At 37.1% G+C, this 23,649-nt stretch overlaps 1 protein-coding gene across 1 annotated transcript; it reads left to right on the top strand.

Annotated features, from left to right (window-relative positions):
* The first annotated feature begins 2,236 nt into the window (after positions 1 to 2,236).
* LOC141620632 (uncharacterized) lies at positions 2,237 to 2,926 on the top strand. The gene has a single exon (XM_074437453.1). The coding sequence runs from the start codon at positions 2,237 to 2,239 to the stop codon at positions 2,924 to 2,926; it is 690 nt and encodes a 229-aa protein (XP_074293554.1).
* The last annotated feature ends 20,723 nt before the right edge of the window (positions 2,927 to 23,649 follow it).

Genomic DNA, 23,649 nt, shown 5'->3' with positions numbered 1-23,649 from the left:
CGAATTCCAAAAGGTTCATAAAATTTTTTAAGTTCCTTATTACTATTTCAAGAATTTGATCCATCTCTTGTTATACTTATGTCCACGATCCTATATAAAAATAAAAATAGTATTAAAGACCATAAAATAATCTATTCCGGTTTTGAAAAAAAAACACATAAACTTAAAAATATACGGATTAGAATTTAGAAACCATACTATTTAATATTTATCTGAAAGTTCACTTTCGCTTCCTTTTAGTACGCTTCATTTTAGTACATGCCTTGATAATAGTTCATATGAAATGAAAAAGAAAAATATATGTTAGAGATGATTATACTCATGAATACAAAAATACAAATTCAAATAGGTTGATCGGGAAAACATAATAGTAAAATTACACAACAATATACGCTTAATAACAAATTTAAAGAAATATTATAAGATCTCCATTTTGAGATCAACGATCATCTTATAATGGTTAAAAAGGTATAAACCACTTAAAAAAGTAAAGTAAATTTTATAGAAAACAATCAAAAGGTGGGAGTTGGAGAAAACTTAAATTGGAAGAGGAAATGACATAATTAAAATGATTAATTATTGCATGTCATGATGGTTCAAAAAGTAAATTGTGAAATTTTAAAGATTTTTCATTCAATTATTTGTACTTATTTATTTACCATTAATTATGAGAGTAGGTTTTTTTTAAAGGAAATTATGTGAGTAAGTTTTATGTATTACTCCTGTTTTGACAAAAAAAAACACATAAACTTAAAAACAAACGAAGTAGAATTTAGAAATCATACTATTTAATATTTACCCGAAAGTTCACTTTCGCTTCCTTTTATTACATGCCTTGATAATAGTTCATATAAAATGAAAAAGAAAAATATATATTAGAGATGATTATACTCGTGAATACAAAAATACAAATTCAAATAGGTTGATCGAGAAAGTATAATAGTAAAATTACACCACAATATACGTTTAATAACAAATTAAAAGAAATATTATAAGACTTCTATTTTGAGATCAACAATCATCTATTACTTATCAGTTTCTACCTTACGTTTTTGTACCTTTAATTTTACCTCCGTTTCGTGCCTTTTGTATTTCTTCCCTCTTCAGATTACCCACTTGATGGTTTGCCTTATTTGCATTCACATACTATTCATGGTGCTTTAAAGTTATAAAGCAAACGATTCATAAAACCAACAACATAACATTGTCACATGTAAGTCACTTAAATTAAACATTGTCAAATGTAAGTCACTTAAATTAAACCAACTGAAAAACATGAATTCAAATATAAAGCAAACGATTCATAAAACCAACAACATAACAAATTAAAATATACTTTATGGGACACAGCAGCAGCAACAACAACAACAACAACAACAACAACAACAACAACAACAACAACAACAATAATACTCAACAATAATACTCAACAATAATACTCGACAATAATACTCAATATACTCAATATAATCAAATAAATAAATTAAACCATAAAATACAATCCACAACTTAGAAACTCATGACAAATGGGCATATTTTAAATAAATAAAGTGAATATAAACTATTATAGGTATTGTTGGTTTTATAGTCATTGCACAACCATAAATTTCCATATTTTAATTTACTTTGTGGTAATATTAAATTAGATAATTGATTGCCGAGGACCTCAAGAGATGAATTAAATAGGACAAAATGTTAATGAAAATTATGGGTGTTGAGTAATATAAGGAGTTTTAATAAAATTATTAACATATTATATTAAAAAAAATTAATTAAATAGGAAAAACTTTTAATTAACCTGATGTGTGTTAAGTATTATGAAGAGTTTTAATCAATTTATTACCATGTTGACAAAGAATGATTATAATGTGCTTGTGGATAGAATGGTCCAAAGGATTAGAGGTTGGAATAAAAATAAAATCTCTTATACTGGTAGACTGACTTTGGTGAAAGTTGTTCTCTCTACTATTCACACTTATTGGCCCAGCTGTTTGTTCTCCCTGCTGGAGTTATGGAGAGGATACAGGCTCTTTGTAGGAACTTCTTGTGGGAAGGTGGTGAGGACTACACCAAAGCTCCTCTAGTGGCTTGGTATGTTCTATGCAAGGGAAAAGATGAAGGGGGACTGGGTCTGGTTGATTTGAAGACCTGGAACATAGCAGCAATTGGAAAGCTTGTATGATGGATAGCTAAGAAAAAGGATCATTTGTGGATTCAATGGGTAGATAAAATTTATATGAAAGGTCGCTCTTGGCTTGATTATCAACCTACTGCTGCTAGCTCTTGGGCATGGAGGAAAATTTGGGAGGTTAAAAAGAAGTTTCAAGAAGCCTATAATCAAGGTAAATGGCTGACTGATGGGGATGAGTACACTATTGCTAAAGGATATGCTTGGCTAGTTCAGAGTACACCCAAAATTCAGTGGTATAAGAGTGCTTGGAATCGTTTTAATATTAAAAGACACTTTATTCATACAAAGGCGATTAAGCATGAGAGATTACTAACGCTTGACAGGCTGCATAAAATGGGTGTTACTCAAAATACCAGATGCTACATATGTGGAGTGGCTGCTGAGACTCACAAGCATCTTTTTCAAGACTGTGTTTATGTGACTAAATGTTACAAGGAACTGTATGCTTGGTTAGGAGTATCTGATAAGAAGAAGCAGGTGGTCTCTGTTGATGAAGTGTTAAAGCAACGAGGCTGGTCTGGCTTTGTGAGGTTGGTTACCTGTGCCCTGGTGGTAGCTTTACAGTATAATGTTTGGCAGACACGGAACATATGCAGGTTGGATGGCATGGTTCCTCAACCAGGAACTCTGCTGAAAAGAATCAAGAATGAGTTTAAGCTGAGACTGATGGCTATGAGCAAAGGAGTTATGAAACAACATGATATAGTATGGTGTCAAACTCGGGGTCTTATGTAATTATTTTTTGTAGGCAATTTTGAGTATGTTTCCTGTTAGACGAGGTAGATGAGTTAATGGTTGTATTGGTGACATTTTTGCCCTTTTTAGGGGATGAGCTATAATACTACTTACATTTCCACCAAAAAAAAAATAAATAGGAAAATGTTAATAATGGTGGGTGTTCAGTAATATGAAGAGGTTTAATTAATTTATTAACAGGTTTTATTACAAAAAATTTAAAAACAATGAATTAAATAGGAAAATGTTAATAATGGTGAGTGTTTAGTAGTTAAAGAGGTTTAATTAATTCCTTAACATGTTTTATTAAAAAAATTTCAATTAAAATTTCAATTTTAATTATAAATTATGAAATTTATTAACATGTTTTATTACAAAAATTTCAATTAAAATGTTGTAAGGGTTATATAAATTTTTGAAAATAATAAATTTAATATACAAAATTAATTTAAGAATAATGATAATATCCTTTAATATTATAGATATAAGTGAATTAAATTAATTTATAGATAAATGATTTAAATTAATGTCATGTAATAATAAATTGATAATCCATGTCACATTAATTCGCCATGTCACATTAAAAATATGCAACATCACATTTAAATATGCCACGTCACATTAAATTTTAATCTAGATGGCTTTTTGGATCCTACGTGGCTTTGTCTAGGTGGCGTTTATTTGTCATTTTAGGGTAGCCTTTTAATTATATTTTATAGATGTTTAACAAAATACTTAGTTGACAAGTCTTGACAAGTTTTAAGTGTTTCATTAGTTTGAAGCTGGAAGTTCACATCCTCAATTTATTTAATGTCATTTAATTTTTATGTTCGAGTTAATCATAAGTTAGTCAATTATTAAATCTTTACTTTAGCTTGGCTTCTCCAATACTTTGTTTAATGTCATGTGAAATATAAAAGGAACTTTTTTCGATCGATTACAAAAAAAATCAAACTTTTTCGTAATTCTTTTGAGCAATGTGAGAGATTCCAACTTCGTCAATAGACAAAAAGAATATTTTAAAAATATTAATCAAATACACTAAATTTTACAACAGAAATATAATAATACACTGTATTAGATAGTATAGTATAAAAACTAATCAAGGTTGGACATATTTAAATTAGAAAATGAATAAGAGTTTTGTTGGACGTCTGTAGATACCTCGTTTCTACACCTCCCGCAAACCACCCGGTGATGATTGGGCCGCATGTTTGGTACGCGGAACGATTTGTGACATTTCGTAAGATTATCGTCAAGTGATTGCTCAAATATTAATGTCTACCTCTTAGTTGTCATCTACGTGCCGATACGGTCGTTTTGACAGTATTAGAGTACATTTGGAATCCGGGCCTAAAACCGTCTTCATTTTCTGATAACCGTTAAATCCCGAGTCAGAATGTTCTGGAATATTCCGGATATTTCTATTCCATATTTCATAATTTTTATCCTTTGGTAAACAATTTCCCGAAATATTCACATAAGATATTAAGGAAAACCGAATTATTTCCGTCCTACCATAACTTAAACACGGAAATCTTTCTTCCGCAGGAGGAAACTACTTGGGAACAGACGCAGCAGGTGCTGCGCCTCTTCCAAGAGACGCAGTGGCTGCTGCGCCTCTTCCCAGGTCCTTTTCTGCGTATTTCTCGTATCTTTTTTTATATCTTTCCGAGATTCACTTCCAAAGAGTCTCCGAAACCCTAATTCCTTCACGTGATTAGTATAAATAGGAGCCTTCGTTCCTCATATTTCTCAAGCGAGTGTCCGCCCTTCTCTTCTCCCTTTGCATTCTAGACCTTCGTTCTTACTTTTTGGCGTCTACGTGCTTGAACATTCGACCACGTAAGCTCGGATCCTTCTGAGTACCAGCCTCGTTTGCATGACCGACCAATTTGACCAACTCCACAATCAATCAACTTAATTAATCTAATCGTTTTCCTCTTACGAGGGCACTTTCTTTACATTCGCGTCGAGCATCACTAATCGATATCTTAGTCCTTCTCGTTTTGTCAACATGTAAGTCTGAGGGTGTATAATATCTCTTTTATTTATTGTTATTTAATTATTGTATCATCAATTGTAAGGTTTATGTCGAAAATACCAATTAAAACCGATTTCTAAAACCATGCTTTAAACCCTTTTTACGGATTTTCAGTAGACCAACGTCGAGAAAGGACGCAGCAACTGCTGCGCCTCTTCGAAGGAGCGCAGTTCCTTCTGCGCCTCTTCGTGAGGCTGCCGCAGTTCCTGCTTCCTTTCTTCTTTCTTCGTCCTCTGTAATTCGTCTTGTTTATCCGTCTTTGTTTCGTTTGTTTGTTAATTCATTCACATGATAGCATAATAATCACATGTACATTATTCATCATTCATTAACATGTATAATTCGTCATAAATCCGACTTAAATCCCAAATAATCCAATACTTACGGGTTTTCGTCATTAATATTCAATTCCGGGTTGTAGAGATTCGATTCATCAATATTGAGTTTCTGGAATTCGTCTTTGATATAGTTTTCATCTGTCTTTTGTCGTATTTATCGCATATTCGTCATTAATCCGTTGTATTTAACCTAATTAATTGAATTAATTTGGGTAGTTTGTTAATATCATTCACTCCTGTAATTAATCCATCTTAATTCCGTCTCATTCATGTTTTACTGCTTTCATGACCCATTCATATGTTAAACAACCTGTTAATCACTTTCATCCGAGTAAATAATTTGATCCATCATTAAAATCACCAATTAACATTAACGGCTTGCAATTACGACTTCACGACGGACCGAGCCCGAGGAAACAGACGCGGCGTCTGCTGCGCCTATTCAAAAGACGCACTCTTCTACTGCTTTGTTCTGGCCGAGTTAAATCTCTGAACTCTGTTTTGCCTTGACTTAGTTTAATTAGATTATGTAATTGACTATTAATCGTATTATCACCTTCTGTTTTGTTCGTTTATTTATTCTTTTATTCGTTTTTCCCAAATTATCCGTTTTAAAGGTATTTTCGACATAAATCGCCTATCCCAATGTAATCATTGTAATTTTAATCATTGTATAATTTATATTGTATTTATCATTATTTCATATTGCTTATTTGCCTTCACATGTAATTGAACATTAAATCCAACTTTGACATTAATTGTATGATTAATTAATTGTTAACCGACTTAGCCTAATTCTCACATGTTAGGATTAAAACTTAGATGTTGCATTGCATGCATATAATCGACGATATATCAAGTACGAATAACTTCCCTAATCATTAGTAGAGGACGCTATCGAGGCGGGCGGGATTAGGTGTTCGATCAAAAGAGCTTCCTAATACGTACCCTCACCCCTTACTCCAGATCTCCGTGAGCACCCGTGTTCATTGGCATCCACGAGAGTCATTCTAGACATAGAATACTAAGGGTAACGATTGCTTAGTGTTCATGTCTCTACTTTGTGTCTTGACATGACACGAGGTATTCGAACGGTTCCAATTTCCCATAAAAATTGGTGGCGACTCCATACAAAAATGCAAACGCTTGTTTCTCTTTCCAACCCAAGCGCCCCCGTGGGCGGCCCGCTCTCCACAGTTTGGCGACTCCGCTGGGGAAAATACACTTACGTGTAGCAAGGGTGAAACTTGAACAAGGTTAGGGAATAATTTGTATAAGACAATTGTCGGTTTTCATAACTCGGTCTCCCTAGACCGTTTTATTCGGCCTTCCTAGGCCCAACCCAACCCATTCGACCAATCGTCCCGTCTAAACGGTCCTAATTCTTATTTGGGCCTAAGGATGGATAGCGATTGACGTCATCCATACCATGATGCTTACTCTTGTTTGTATCAAGGGCCTTCACTACTTGAGAAAATGGACTAGGAATCGGCCTTACTCTTGTTTGGTACGAGCCTCTTCACAGACTTCGGGTTTGATGGTTCGGTATGGCAACCCACCCTTTAAGCCAAAACCCTTTTAAATGCACTCAGCATCCCGTTATAATGCTTGTATAAATGTTTGTACCTTACGTGATCACCATTTCTAAACAAAACCATGACGATTTTTCAAAAATCAAAACCCTTTTTCTTAACTAAAATTTCGAAATAGGCCTTGATTAGCGCAAAATCCGGTCAAAACTCTGTCTGTTTGTCGTGTCAAAATTCGGGCCACAAGCCCATTTCAAAACCTCACTTCGAGTCCACTCCTACAACTACACTATAGTTGGCTAGGACACACATTTTCAAAAACCTTGTCTTTCTTCAAAACTCACTCAACACAAGTGGCACACACCCACTTCACGAGTCAAAACATTTCTTCTTTTAGCAAGTGTGTTAGAATGGTCGATCGTGTTTTGATTCGTCGCCGATCTCTTATCCAGTTTTCAATATGCCCGAATCCAACGAAACAAACCTCAACCAACTTCAAGATGGTAATGATCGAATCCTAGCCGCGCTAGCCCAAATGCAAGTTACCCAAGACCAAGTCTATGACCGCCTTGAGCTCATCGAAGGCCGTATCTATGCCGTAGAAGGAAGGTTGCCTCCTCATGAAAGTGAAGTACTACGTAATTCCGATGATGAATCCAGGGATGAAAATCCTCTCATGGGGATGACGTTAGCTGAGAAAAGACTCCAATACTTAGAGGAGCAATTGATGTACCTTAAGGGGGATGACATTTATAGGGAGAACAATCGCAAGTATGAGGCCGTCAATTCCAAATTGCCGACCAACTTCAATATGACGGATATCCCCAAATTCAAGGGGCATGAGAACCCTTTGAACCATATCCGTGCCTTCAAGGATTACATGTCTATCAAAGGCATCAAACCCGAGATGTTCTTAAGGATCTTTCCTTCATCTCTTGACACCATCTCGAAGCAATGGTTCTACTCCTTAGATCACAAGAAGGTCGCTACTTCGGAAGATGCCGCAATCGAGTTTTCTAAACAATATGCGGATAATGTCGAGATCCAAGTTAACATGCGCACTCTAGAGGTTCTTACCCAAAATGACAAAGAAGGATTCACCGACTTCCTAAGTAGGTGGAGGAAGACTAGTACCAACTAGTTGAATGCCCGGATGAGGCTACCCTCGTGGAGAAATTTGTGGATAATCTCAAACCCATCTATGCCAATCATTTGAGATACCAAAATATCAAAACTTTTAAGGACTTGACCGTGCTAGGGACAAGGATTGAAGATGACATCCGCAAAGGACTCTTGTCCAAAACGGTAGGTCGAGGATATCAAGGTTCAACAAGTCGTTCATACGGCTCTACTAGCAAGACCGATGAAGTTAACCTTCTCGAGCCATCCAAGAAAAGTACCCCACCAAGGAAATTCACAAATCTTGGGGACACTTACTCCAACGCTCTAAAAAGGTTAATAAAACAAGGCAAACTCCAACCCATTGGACCTACTCCCAAACCCGAAAGGAAATCCAAATTCTGGGACGAGAACTCGTACTGTGAATACCATAGGGGCAAGGGGCACGACACAGAAAAATGCTACAAGTTGAAAAACGTGCTTCAAGACATGATTGAAGATGGTCGATTGCCAATACCACCGGGAGGTAAACCCAACAACACTCAGAATCCTCTTGGAGTTCTAGTGATCACAAGTGATGAATCTACCTTAGATTGCTCACACCTCATTTCTCCAATCGAAAATGAAATCTATGCAATCGAGAATGAAGGGTTCTACTCTACTATCTCCCCTACTATTTCCGACTTCATCACATGGGCAAGGAGTGTGGATAGACAAGTTTGGGAATTAGAAAATGTGGTGAAAACTTTACATAATCCTAACGCAACGACCAAAGAATATGTGCCACTAATCTTCTCTCAAAATGCCACTATGCAAGAAATAGTCGCCGTAGTTGATAAACTAGTCGACCAAATCATACTACTGGAAGATGACATCATGAGAATGAGGGAATTAACTGCAATCAATGGGGTTTGGGCCGACGATGATGAGGACGAGTATCTCATTGAAAACTCTCTAGTTAAAGAAATAGTCCAAAATGGTGAAGACCAAGATGTGGACCACCTAACTCGTTCGGGTCGTCCATATCAAAGCACTACTCAAAATGGTCCAACCAACGTCATCACACCAAATGACAACGAAGATGACTCTACTGACCATTTGCTCAAGCAATTACAAAAGACAAAGGCTGATCTTTCAGTCTGGCAATTAGTAGAAAGCTCATTCCCACATCGCCAAGCCTTACTGCAAGCTTTGGCCAAACTAAATGTAGCACATAACTCCACTCCTGAAGATGTAGTCAACTTGGTCTTCCAAGAATCACCAAAGCTAAGTAATCCTATTACTTTCTCAGACGAAGATTTGCCACCTTTCGGCGCTAGTCACAACCTTGCTCTATACATCACTGTCATTTGTCTAAAGAAGAATGTGCCAATGACCTTGGTAGATGATGGCTCGGCAGTCAACGTCATACCCCTCAAAACGGCATACAAGCTAGGCATGAAAGAGTCGGATTGGACCCCTACCAATCAAGGCGTGCGTGCATACGATGGTACATGACGAAAGGTGGTAAGACTTGTTAACCTAACCATAGCCAGGGGACCAATTGAACGAAAGGTTAACTTCCAAATAGTGGACATCGAAGCTTCCTTCAACATACTTCTAGGAAGGCCGTGGATTCACGCTTCCAAAGCGGTAACATCCACTCTTCATCAAAAGATCAAGATCCCACTAAATGGCAAAGTAGTGACGATCACTTCGTCACCCATCAAGGCAATAATCGAAAAACAGTCGAACCATCAAGTCCTTGTGGATCCCGTATATGAACTCGGGGGCTTCCAAAGCGTGAGCGTCATAGAAAGCGAATTGGCACCCTTATACTATGATCCCTACTCCAACTTGGTGGTCAACCACATACTCAAATCCCAGGGATACTTCCCTGGAATGCCTTTGAACCCCACTCTAAAAAACACCTTTGCACCATACAAGGAAGGCAACTCAAAGAGGATACCACTTGGGCTAGGGTACAAACCCACAAAAGAGGAGGTTCTCGAAATGCTTGCTCAAGTCCAAAACCGCAAGCACGTAGGAGTCCAAATGCAACCCTATCTCCCTACTTTAAATGGGTACTTTGTTCAAGAAGGAAGTCTAGAACTCTTTCACGGATTTCCCGAGCCTTGGCATTATCTCGAGAGGAAGCTAGCCGGAATCGAGATCTTTCACGATTGCTACTTTATTCCTCCAGAAACGGTTCCTACCGTCAAAAGCCGTCAAGCACCTTGCTTAGACGAACAAGCTGTTAGCCTATTGTTTGGAGAAGATCGATTTGTTAGGGCCGCGCAGGATGAGATCATTACCATGATACTTCAAGACGATCGCTTCAACCCCACCACGCTAATCACAGAAACCAACGCAAGACAGCAGAAAGGATGGAGAAAATCAATCAAGTGGACCAACAATCAAGGAAGACTCTTCAAGCTCACCACTGGAGAAGGAGAGATGTTCAAAGGAGAACCAGAAGATGATGAGTTCGAGTCGGAGTCGGAGTCGAGTCGGTCTAGAGAAGTCATTAGAGAGTCTACTCCTGTCGTCATCCCCACTCCCTTCGTTTCTCCTAGCTTAGCCTCGAGTAGTCACGATAGTTCGGGAAATGCCCCAACCATTTGTCCTTTGCCGCCACCGACCATGAATCGGTTGGCTTCTTTGTTTCAACTTTACTCAAATTTTAATATGAATAAATCAGGTTCTGCTTACTCTTTGTGTTATCTTGAGTGCAATTCTGTTTACGATGATACTGAGGATGACCAAGACCCAGACTCGATCGAAATACCTCCCTACGTAGCCAAAGAAATACTAAAGAAAGGGGAAGGGGGACCAGTAATAGAGGACACCGAACCCATCAATGTAGGAACCGAACTAGAACCCCAAGAACTTAGGATAGGGACTACCTTGAGCTCTACCGAAAGGGCCGATTTCATAGACCTCCTAAATGAATTCAAAGACGTTTTCGCTTGGTCCTACAAAGACATGCCAGGAATCGACAGGGATATCGCTGAACATAGGATTCCGATTAAGCCAGGTTTCAAACCTGTGAAACAGAAGCTTCGACGAATGAGGACATAATGGGCTCTAAAGATTAAGGAAGAAGTTGACAAGCAATTCAAAGCCGGGTTCATCAAAGTTTTCGAGTATTCTGACTGGGTAGCCAACATAGTACCCGTACCCAAAAAGGATGGGAGAATTCGTGTTTGTGTTGATTTTAGGGACTTGAACAAAGCAAGTCCAAAAGATGACTTCCCTCTACCTCACATCGACATATTGGTGGACAATACTGCAGACCACGCATTACTATCCTTCATGGATGGATATGCGGGTTATAATCAAATCAAGATGGCCATGGAAGATATGCATAAGACCGCCTTCGTCACTCAATGGGGAACCTATTGGTATACGGTCATGCCGTTTGGATTGATCAACGCCGGAGCTACATATCAACGCACCGCAACTACACTCTTACATGACATGATGCACAAAGAAGTTGAGGTATACGTAGATGACATGATTATCAAATCCAAGGAAAGAGAGGGGCATATTGCGAACCTTCGCAAGTTCTTCGCAAGGCTACGAAAGTACAACATGAGGCTCAATCCTCAGAAATGCACATTCGGGGTAACATCTGGCAAACTCCTGGGATACGTCGTTAGCCAACGAGGTATAGAAATAGATCCTTCCAAAATCAAAGCTCTGATCGAAATGCCACAACCTCAAACAGAAAAAGAAGTCAGGGGATTCCTCGGAAAGGTGCAGTATATAAGTCGATTCATATCGAAACTTACAATGATTTGGAGCCTATCTTCAAGAAGCTCAAGAAAACAGACCACACCATGTGGGATGATGATTGTCAGAAAGCGTTCGACCGAATCAAAGAGATATTGGCTAAACCGCCAGTGCTCACGCCACCACAACGAGATCAACCTCTTGGTTTATATCTCACAGATGGCCAAAAACAGACCATGGGTGCCATGTTGGCTCAGACTGTAGGAAGTGAAGAAAGAGCTATCTACTACCTTAGTAAGAAGTTCTTGGAGTACGAGTGCAAATACTCACAACTCGAAAATACATGCCTCGCTCTTGTGTGGGCAACGAAGAAGCTACGCCATTACATGCTTAGCTACTCCGTCAAGATATACTCCAAAATGGATCCAGTCAAATATCTCTTCGAGAAACCCGTCCTCAACGGACGCCTAGCAAGATGGACCCTGATGCTCTCAGAATTTGACCTCAAATACGTGCCGCTGAAAGTTATTAAAGGGCGCGCCGTCGCCGAGTTCTTCGCAGAAAATCCCATCAATGACACACAAATGATAGACACTTGGTCATTTCCAGACGAGGATATACTCCAAACTGATGTAGATTCCTGGGACCTTTACTTTGATGGAGCATCAAACTTAAGAGGATTTGGAATAGGGGTGTTGCTCATTTCTCCTGAAGGCGAGCATACACCAATTGCTGTCAAACTCGACTTCGTAGTAACAAACAACGCTGCAGAATACGAAGCTTGTCTCATTGGACTACAAGCGGCAGTGAGCTTAGGCATTAAAAACCTCCGAGTACATGGGGATTCATCACTGATCATCAACCAAGTTACAAGATCTTGGAAAATTCGAAGCGAAAGCCTCGCACCTTATCAGGCCAGAATAGACCAAGTTGCCCAATTGTTTGATCACGTAACCTACCTACACCTACCTCGGGAAGAAAATCAATTTGCAGACGCTCTTACGAAACTTGCATCTTTGATTAATATGCCGGATCACATGGTGGAAATGCCTTTGTGCATTGAACGACGGTCAGAGCCGGCTTATGTCCACCAAACTACCGATGAAGAGGAAATCGCACAGGAACCTTGGTTCCAAGCAATCCTGAATTTTAAGCTTAATGGTACCTATCCACCAGATATGGACAAGAGGGGACAACGTGTTATACGCCTACTCGCTTCCCAATACATTCTCATGCAAGGAGAGTTATACAAAAGAACACCTCTTGGTGTAATCTTACGTTGCCTTGATCATTCACAGGCGCGAAAGGTGATGGAAGAAGTCCACGACGGAGAATGCGGTCCTCACATGAGTGGGCCCATGATGGCAAAGAAAATCACACGTTTGGGGTATTATTGGACCACAATGGAATCCGATTGCATCAAATACGTAAGACATTGCCATAATTGCCAAATCTTCGGGAATGTACAACACGTCCCTCCTTCATTGCTCTATACAATGACATCTCCTTGGCCATTTTCTGCTTGGGGAATTGACATAATCGGGAAGATAACCCCGGCCGGAACAGGAGGTCACTGTTTCATCCTAGTGGCAATTGACTATTTCACCAAATGGGTAGAGGCGGCTTCCTACACTAGTCTTACAGCCAAAAACGTGGCAAAATTCATACAAAACAACATCATCTGTCGATACGGTTGCCCACATGAGATCATTAGTGATAATGGATCACATTTCCAAGCTGAGACTGAGCAATTGCTAGCCAAATACAAGATTAGGCATCACCACTCTTCGCCCTATAGACCACAGACTAACGGCGCGGTAGAGGCGGCAAACAAGAATGTTGTCACGATTCTCAAGAAAATGATTGACAACTATAGAGATTGGCCAAGCAAGATACCCTTCGCCTTGTGGGGATATCGCACATCCGTCAGGACGCCCACTGGGGCTACTCCTTTCTATTTGACATACGGCATGGAAGCCGTACAACCAGTCGAGTTAGAAATACCATCCTTGCGTATTTTACTCGAAAGCCAAATCCCAGAAGCCGATTGGAAGAGGGATAGATATGAAGAACTCATCCTCCTGGATGAACGCAGGCTACGCGCCTTGCATAATGTCCAAACGTATCAAGCACGTATCAAACGAGCTTTCAATAAAAAGGTTAGGCCAAGAAACATCGAGGAAGGAGACTTAGTGCTCAAATCGGTTAGAGCTCTTTTACCTGTTGACCCACGGGGAAAATTCAAACCTAATTGGGCCGGACCATTTCTAGTCAAATCCATACTTCCAGGGGGTGCGGTTAGAATAACAGACCTAGACGGGAATGAGTTTTCCAACCCAACAAACCTTGACCAACTAAAACGGTACTATGCCTAGAATAGGAAGAAAACGTGCCTCGCGTAACCCCACGTGTCGCTCTTGTGGCACTAAATAAACGGCCCCTGGCCAAGCCGAAATAAGCTAATGTCACTGTGCTCTTGCATTTTGACAAATTTGTCATCCTCATATCATCAAATAAACTAAATTTGCACCTTCAGAGTAAGCAAAAAGCTCATGCTTCTTTTCTAAGTTCATTACAAGCTCTTGCTTAGAACAATTATTCTTTTACATTTACTCGAACTACGCGCAAGGGTTTGATTTCATTTTTTTTAAGGTGAATATGTAGGCAGTCCTTCGCAGGATTCAACCCATTATATCTAAAATGTAAATAGAAGGACATAGCATTTGGAATTCGACAAGAATAATAAATAGAAAATCACAACGGTTTCATAACCACTTAACCTTTTTATTTCATTCATTCTAATAATAATAGTTAGTTGCATAATAAAAATAGAATAGGCTAGGATTCTAAAAACCCCACTTTTTTATTACAACAATAATAATAATAATAAATAATAATAAAGAGACTCGGGCTATTCCTCCATCTTCCCCTTGCCCTTGTCATTCTTGTCATATTTCCTGTCACGACCTCGAGCCGGACGCTCTTGCGCCACTTCCGACCTAATCACCAACGGTCTTTCTCGAGGCCTAGACTTTCCATTCTTGTCAATCACCATTTCCACGACAGAAGTAGTCTTTGGTTTCTTCGAAGGATGAACAACTTGAAACCCGGCTTCTTCTTCTCCCTCTGTCAGATGCTTCTCTTTCTCTTTCTCTACCTCGCGCACCTTGTAGTCAACGGGCTCGAATTTCCTCAATCTCTCGCGCTCTTCCGGAGTAGTAGCCTTTCTCCATCGCAGATAAGAATCCGACACCCACAAGGCATTGGCGGAGAAGTTCAAGAACCACATGTTTCTTTGAGCCCATTTGATGGCCCACTCCCTTCGGCTCTCTGTAGTAAGCGCCATAGCAGTCTGCGGGACGGTATCGAGCTTTGGGATCGTCTGTTTCAGCCCAACTTGTCTCATCAGCCTTTCCGGGAAGATACACACCATGAACTCCAATCCAGGAATGCGCACGGACCTAGTGGGATCCAAAGAAGACACTCCAGTGACGGATTTGAGTTGCCACCACGGTACAACCCACCTAATCAAGGGACCATCATCGCTCTTCAGCTTGTTCTTCCAGTAATCACAAACCCGAGTGAAGTCCACCATGTACAGCCTCGTCCTCATCGCAATCGAACGAGCGTGATCGGAAAGCACATGAACTGGGGGCTCGATCAATCGGAGTCGTTCCATAAGCCAAACCTACCTAAAAGCGGGTATCAGACACACAAAAAAAGAGACAAAAAAAAAAACGAAAAAAAAAAACGAAAAAAAAAACAACAAAAAAGAAAAAGAAAAATGTCTTTTACCCGCAGAATGACGGGACTTCCCAGCAGATCACGGTTGGCTTTCCTATTATCCAATCGCAAAAGAATCTCTCCTAAGCATAAACAAGCTGGGCTCCTGCGCAACTCCATTTGCTCAACAAGGCTAAGAAGACGCGGGTCACCTCTCAAGTCTTCATCAACATGCCCTTGGAAGACATACACATGTAACAAGCAGAAGCCAAATGCCCTCCGCCTGGCAACATAAGAAACGGTAGGGTCGGCCCTATTGATGAATCGGTCTATGAAGTCCAACATTCTCACACCTTTCGAGGTAACTAGACGGTCCACCTCAAGTCTAGTCAACCCAAGCAAGTCTCTAAATTTGCTCTTATACCCTTGCGAATTAGAAGGAATGGCGGGCAAGTGTTCGGGGTCCCACCCACCAATGGCGGCAATTTCTTCAGGAAATGGCAAATATCACCTCCAGGGAACGCAAAGACATGGTAATTCGGGTCCCAATAGTCAAGGCAAGCATCCAAGAACGGTTTAACAACCTTGATGAGTTTTAAACTCAACAAAGACCCAAAATTATAAGAGCCCATATCATGTTTCTCCATGTTCGAAAATTCGTTGGTCCATTCCTTCAAACGAATCTCCAAAGTATTCATGATGAAAATATTTATTTTGAGAATTTTATGTAATTAGACGAAAAAGAGGCGGAAGATTTGTGTGAATAAAAGCTCCATCGACGTTTCTATTTATACTAATTTCTGTTTCCAAAAATCCTTCAGAGCAGAACACCTTGGGAACAGGCGGAGCACCTGCTGCGCCTCTTCAAAGGGACGCAGCTCATGCTGCGCCTCTTCCTCAGCCTATCTTCTATGATTTTCCGCGTTGGATCTTTCCTAGATTCCATGACGAATAGTTTCCTATTCCTACGGGTTATTATTTTGGTAAATACGTAAATATTACCATGTTTCAGGTTTCCTAATTCCGCGGGCACGCATTTCGAGGCAACATCGACATTTTTGTCATTCCACCACACTTGCACATTTTCATTTTAGGAAATAATTTTCGTTTTCATTTTAGGAAACCATTTTCGTTTTATTTCATTTTTAATTTTACATTTCTCATTTAATTCATTTATTTTAGAAAATAATTCGCAATTTCAACATTTATATATTTAATTTTCATTTCTTAATCTCATTTCTGCATTTCTAACTTATAGATTTCTGTTTTTTCTTTTTTTAGGGGGTAACCCTCCCTACCGTCCGGTCATTTCCGGCAAAATTTTTGCATTTTTTCTGCGTTCTTTTGAGTCGCTCGTTTTGCGCTAATTAAAGCCATATGTATATATAAATGTATGCTTTGCGTGTTTTCTATGTAAATTTCGGCAGCAAGACGGCATAAACCGTCATCTACCAAACCTGTTCAAAGCTAACCTGCAGGTACAAGCAACGCAACCCAACAGCAAAGGCACTCAGGCCATCTTATATACAACCAGAAAGGGAAATGTACAACAAACTGGGGGCTCCAGCCCCAAACAAAGTCCAACAAATGTTCAAAATGATGGTCCAAATGTACAACTGTGCAGAATACAGCCAACAAACAAAAAAGCTACACAAAACTACTGCTGGTCGCCCTCCAACTCTGCGACTCTTGCCGCAAGAACGGCAATCTCGGCGTTCCGAACCTCGAGCTCCCTCAACAAGCGAGTTGTCTCCTCCCGGGACTGGGTCAACTCTCGTTCCAGCTCGCGGTCACCCTATAAACAATAAATTGGCTCGTGTCAATCAATTACAAGAAAAAGTTGGAAAATCAAAAATTCAAAAATGAAATAGGCACAAGGTTCATACCTGACGGCCTCGACCGCCGACTGTTGGGAAATGTGTCCTCAACAATAGTGCGATCACATGATTTAAATATCATTATTAAATCTCATTTTAAGAATACAATTGGGAAGTAATATTGTTACTGTCAACTGGTCAACATATATCGGTAATGATTGGCTGACTAGAGTTTGACATTACTGTCGTGTGACGGTGGTGATCAGTTGACCCCCTAGGTCATACCTAAAGGGCAATACTCTTAATTGATTATTTAATTAATCGTATAATGTTACGAGTTAATTAAATTACTTGAAAATTGACGGACGATTTTGGAAGTATAATTTACGTATCAAATTGAAATGTGATTAAATGAGATACGGTCTGAGTAATTGAATTGTATCATTACTCGGATGAAATAATTGTTTAATGTAACAATTAAATTTGAATGAATTATTATAAATACAATCCGTTGTGATTTATAAATGGTAAAATATTTTGGCACAAGTAATTATGAAATTACTAAGTCGATTTTGTATGTGACGTATTTTTATTAATACGTTGATTTTTAATATGTTAAAAATACATATCAAATTTATGTCACATATGACATGTGACATATTGACAATTGACAAAAATAATATGGGATCCATATTATAGATGTGCCGAAAATTTGGAAGAGGATTAGGATTAATATTGTGTTTGCAATTAGTGGTAAACATAATGATTAAAATAGGAGAGTAGGCATGCAACCCTATTCACCTTGTGAAGGCCAACTAATGCATGCATTGGGTCTTTCTCTTCCCCTCTCCTCTCCTCTTTCACGGTTCACCAAAAAGAAAAAGAGAAAGAGTTTTGTCTTTTATTTTTGGAGATACACTACATGCAAGATTGTAGAGTTTCATTCATTCTTACTTAAAAATATTTTAGAAAGATAAAAACCTCTAAAAATCCCTCTCCTCTAACCGGTTTTAGAGAGCAAAAACCAAACTTTTTTGGTTCAATTTTTCATAAGATTAATATTATACTAGATCAAATAATATTAATTAGATTAAGAGAAAGCCTTGGGTATAAAGCTTAGGGAGAGATCTTATACTTAGATCTTGTTCATCCATAAGGAAAGCTCAAGAACAAAAGAAAAGGAGATTTCTTTTGTGCCCTATAAAACCGAAATACCCATTGTAAGAACATGATTTCTTCTCTTTGTTATTTTGTTTGCATGCATAAAATCCGTTTTAATTTTATGACAAATTATTTAGACATATAAGAGTATGTTAATATGTATAAAGATCTACATTTCCTTCAATCGGTATCAAGAGCCACGGTTGTTTGCATGCAAATTGGTTAAAAGTTTTTTCGAGTTATATGAATAACAAATAAAACTTGTAAAATTTGTGTTATTGTGATATATCACGAAATTATTACATGCATGTTAATATTTCTGGTCCTAAAGTGTTTTAGGATATTTTGGTTAATTTTTCGGATTTTTATTGTTCATAATTTACAATAATGACATTTAAATGTGATTTTATGAGTAAAAATGTCATTTTTGGTCGAAAATTAGCTATACTTCGAATTTTAAGTTGGCTTTTGGATATGTTGTTACATATGTTATTTTGAGATAACCTGTAAATTTTCATATTTTTTGGACTTGTTATGCTCGAAAAATGAATTTTTCATTATTAAATTCGGATTTAAGACAAAAATAGGTTAATATGAGTTAAATTTCGAATATGGTCATAGAAAATTAATATGTTGTCACATGCAATTTTACAAGATGTGTGTAAAATAATTGGCTATAAAGAAGTCTTTTAGCATGATTTATGAATTTTTGAAGAAAAATAGCATAAATAGTGACATTATTAGTGGAAAATTAATAAAACATAATCTATGACTTAGGAAAAACGTCTAATGTTGCATTTTATTATATTTTTCAGATCTAAAATTGAAAAGTTAATGAAAATAATTTTTCCATATTTTATGATTATTTTAATTAAAAATCGATAAACCGCAACATTGTTTTTCCGGAAAATTTCGAAATTTTTAACCTAAGATTTTGAACATTATGAGTGTCATGGAATTTTTCCAGAATGTTCATGAATTTAAATTTCAAATTTTGAATTTATTTGAAATTTTTGGATTTATTTGAAGTTTAATAGCTTATTTTTGTAATTTTTGGTCCATTTATGAACAATTTTATAAATTATTAGTGAAGACTATATTTTGAGTCCTAAGTGGTTAGGGTAATTAACTTATGCATAAATATGAGTTTATGTATTTTTGTGATTATAAAATGTTGAAATCACGCAAATCCGTAAAAAAGCCGAATATACGATATTGGCTAATTAAAAGGCGATTTAGCATAAAATTGAGCATGTTCATACATATTATAATGCTGCATTTTCTTTATGATTGTCATAATTTTAATTTATGTAATTTTGAATTATGTAATTTTACTTAGTATGGCCTTAGTTTTAATTGATATTGCCCGAAATGTATGGGAATATCGATTCGGTTGTAATTTTTATTGTGATCTCGTATCACCGTTTTGTAATTTAATAGATTTATTTTATTTTAGTTACAAATGTATAATAGGAAATTATGTAATTTATTATGTAATTTTATTCATTCCGGAGTTCCAAAAGACGGATTTCTTCAAGAATGGCGATACATAAAGACGGTGTTACCTCGAGATGCGTGTCACAACCGAAGTTCTAGGGACCAATGGAGTTGGTTTCCGAAATGTAATAGTTAAATAGTTTTTCTATTTTAGGAAAGGCCATACTAGGATTTATTTATTTTTATGCTTGCATTTTATTTTATGTCTCATGCATTGCTAAATCGCCATAACTAAAACATGCATTGTCATTTTATCGAGTTTATCGACCGTGTCAATTAGAATTATCGTAGTTCACCGCTTTAGTTCACTTAAAACGTGATAGATAATAAATTGACATGACCTCTCGCTAAAACAATTAATTGAGACATAGCCTTACCAAATAGTAGAAACCATGAAAACCTATTTCGTGAGGGAGTGCACTCGGCCTTACCGGGGTACAAACCTTGTTACGTAGGGGAAGTGGGTGATAAATGTCAATCCACCGAGTTCATGTTGATGAGGGTTTCATCGGCCATACCGTGCCCAAGTTGATGTGGATTTGGATCATGGACACATTTATTCGAAATTTGGATTGAGCTCAACGGAAGTATTCGCGACCGTAGTTGCATGTGTTCCGGGCTATAGATAATTATTAAAGTAATTTTATCGACCAAGAGTTCTAAAAGTAGAATCGATTAAAGCGTTAATCCACCGAGTTATATTGATAAGGGTTTCATCGGCCATACCGTGCCTAAGTCGATATGAATTTGGGTCTTGGAATCATTTATCATAGTTGGGTAGAGGTCACTATGTAAATGCTATACTTGTTTACAAGTATTAATAAAACGATAAATGTTAAGTTTTCCACTATTCCGTTGTTATTATTGTTCTATTTCTTTACCACAATTCATATACGATATCATTTCATTTTTGATTCAAATCTCCATTAAAATATCGTAACTAAAGACAAATTTGAATTTGCTTCTAAAACCTCAAATGAACCATTGCTAAGGATCTCTTGTTAAAAGTATAGATTAAAGTTATTCATTATCAAACAGGTTTTTGATTCTTGACTAACACATCTACTTACAATGGATTATTTTTCCATGTACTTAAATGAATTAAGTACCTTGAAGCGATAAATTGTTTTGGTAATTAGTTTTGTCAGAATTCGTAATTGACCAAAATAACGCAACCACTTCAATGAAAGTTTTAAGACTAAAACGAACAAATGAAGAGTGAATCTTCATGAATTCAATTTTGCTTCTCAAAGCAAAGACTCATTGAATTAAGTGGGAGCATTCTCTTAAACCGTTAAGATGAGGACGAGGTTCAAGAAGTAAAGATTATAATGGAATTGATACAAGGTAATGTTAAAAGTAAAGTCATTGAGAAATGACGATACTAAACCTATCAATCCCGACCGATAAAGTTTCCATTGTCTTAAATGTTAGACACTAGAAAGGAAACTACCCCAAATTATTGAAGAATCAACAAGTTAGTTGTGGGACATCTAATGGGACCTTCTTCTTTAAATGTTTATTTGATTAAACATAAATTTTGCTAGTACCAATTAAATCAATATTAGAAACCAGTGGAGGTTTTCATCATTGTACTTGATACATAGGATGATTAGAATATGACGACTAGCAACAATAATGTCGAGAGATAGAGTAATTGTGTACTCAATCTAGTTTTTGGATTTAAAGTTGTACTTAATTATGACTATTAAGTGCATAAACTCTAAATAAGAATATAAACTTGTTAAGATACAAAAGAGGTTTCACCTTTGTGACCCTATACACCACGATTTGATGTATGGCTAGCCCATTATCAAGGTGATTATATTCTAAACCAAAACTAGAATGATATATCATGTAGATGATGTAAGACTCAAATGGGTAACCCAAGATTAAACCTTAAATTTTGGAATGATGGACGCAAAGAGTTATCGAGTACTCTTGAAACCATTAGATTGTTAATGGTATATGCGTATCTTGTATTCAAAGCAAGATATCTCGTGCCTTTTGGTTGAAAAGGAGATCGAGGTTGTAAATCATTGATCCATAATAGGTTGATCATTTTCTTTTACCAACGGTACGGTTTAGGTTGACACTAATGTGTTCACTTAATAAGGTAAATAGAGGAGTTTTGAAGAAGTTCAAAAGTTCGAAGAAGCACGATTTAATCGTGATGGGATTATCAAAGTGAAGACTTTGACATAAGCCAAAGGAAATGTGATATAGTATCACAAATTAATCTCTCTTAACACGCATTATTGAATAATGTGTGGTTGGATATGAATTCAAACGCTATTCGATATGGTTTGGACTTCAATCAAGTTACTTTGAGTTACTTGATCCTTTTTGGGGATTTTATCATTTTTGTCTAAATTATTTTTCCACTAAAACTAAATCATATGAGATATGAAATGGTAATGTGCCATATTTGTAAGTTTTCACAAGAAACAAATGCTCATTTTTCCCTTTCAATTATCACGAGTACGACGGGTTTGCGGCTCATGAAGCTGTCTTTCTAAAATACAAGTTTATTTCTAGAAGACAGAGTGGGAGAAATTATTCAAGAGCCACAAAGATGTTATGTCTCAAGAACCACAAAGATGTTATGTCGCAAGAAACTGGACTTTCTTGACTACATGAGACGTTTTGTGTAAGACGTTGTTTCTTTAAAACCTAGGAGGTTAAATTCGTCACTTGTTAAAGATGATGGATTCATGCTACTTTTAAGAAAGTAAAGAGCTTATAACTTACAAAAGAAATTGTTTGATTCAAGTTGATTACTTCTAGAAGGTAATCAACAAATGACTTACATAAGAGTGTTTAAGTCACAACTCAATACTAAGGCTTAGAGCCATGAAAATCCGAAATAAAAAGGCTTGATTAGTTGCAAAGGGTTTTGCACTAATAAAGAGAGATTTCAGGGCTTGATTAGTTGCAAAGGGTTTTGCACTAATAAAGAGAGATTTCAAGGCTTGATTAGTTGCAAAGGGTTTTGCACTAATAAAGTGAGATTTCAAGGTTGATTGGTTGCAAAGGGTTTTTACACCAATTGAAATGCTTAAGTCTATTTGGATCTTCTTAGGGATTGTGTTTCATTATTATGAAATACATAGCGAGTGAATCTAAAACCCACTTCTTCAATTAGAAGTGATGTATTCAATACATGTCTTGAGTTTTGTAGATTCTTGCAATCCTAAGATAATGTGAAACTTAAGAGAGGGTCTTAAGTAGGACATCAATGAGTTGTAATCAACATTTTATTCATGTGATAAAACATTTCTCGATAAGTCAAGAAGTTGTGTTTATACATGGAGTTTAGTGGGAGTTACGGAAATTTTAATTAGTCCGATATGTGGATGACATATTGATCATTGAGAATGATTTAAGACTTTTGGAGTATTATAATACATCTTTAATATCCGGATCTATGAAGATAAATCCACATGATATTAGCGTCGGTAAGTCTTATGTTGATAAGATTCATGACTAGTTCAATTAAATTGAACATATTTGATTGATTTCATTTGCTTCCGCTGCCAGATCAATTAAATGAGTAATGATGTATAACACTTCATATACTTTGAGTATGATGAATTGTTTTCAAAATCGAATTTAAGTAATCTTTACCTGGTATGTAAAGATTACCCTTAAGTGCTTGCAGAAGAATTAAGGAAGTAAAGCAAAGTGTTTATGATGCAATTTTGTGTAAGGGTGTTACACAAGTGACAATTGACAATTGAGATTGCGCATGGTTTCCGACAAAACCATAATCAAAACACAT

This window comes from Silene latifolia, chromosome X, assembly GCF_048544455.1.
Source record: "Silene latifolia isolate original U9 population chromosome X, ASM4854445v1, whole genome shotgun sequence".
Lineage (NCBI taxonomy): Eukaryota > Viridiplantae > Streptophyta > Magnoliopsida > Caryophyllales > Caryophyllaceae > Silene > Silene latifolia.
Note: the sequence above shows the minus strand (reverse complement) of the source record. Positions and strands in the feature narration are given on the sequence as shown.

Bases quoted from the DNA above. Each gene is read 5' to 3' on its own strand.
- LOC141620632 (XM_074437453.1), top strand. From the start codon at position 2,237: ATGAAAGGTCGCTCTTGGCTTGATTATCAACCTACTGCTGCTAGCTCT.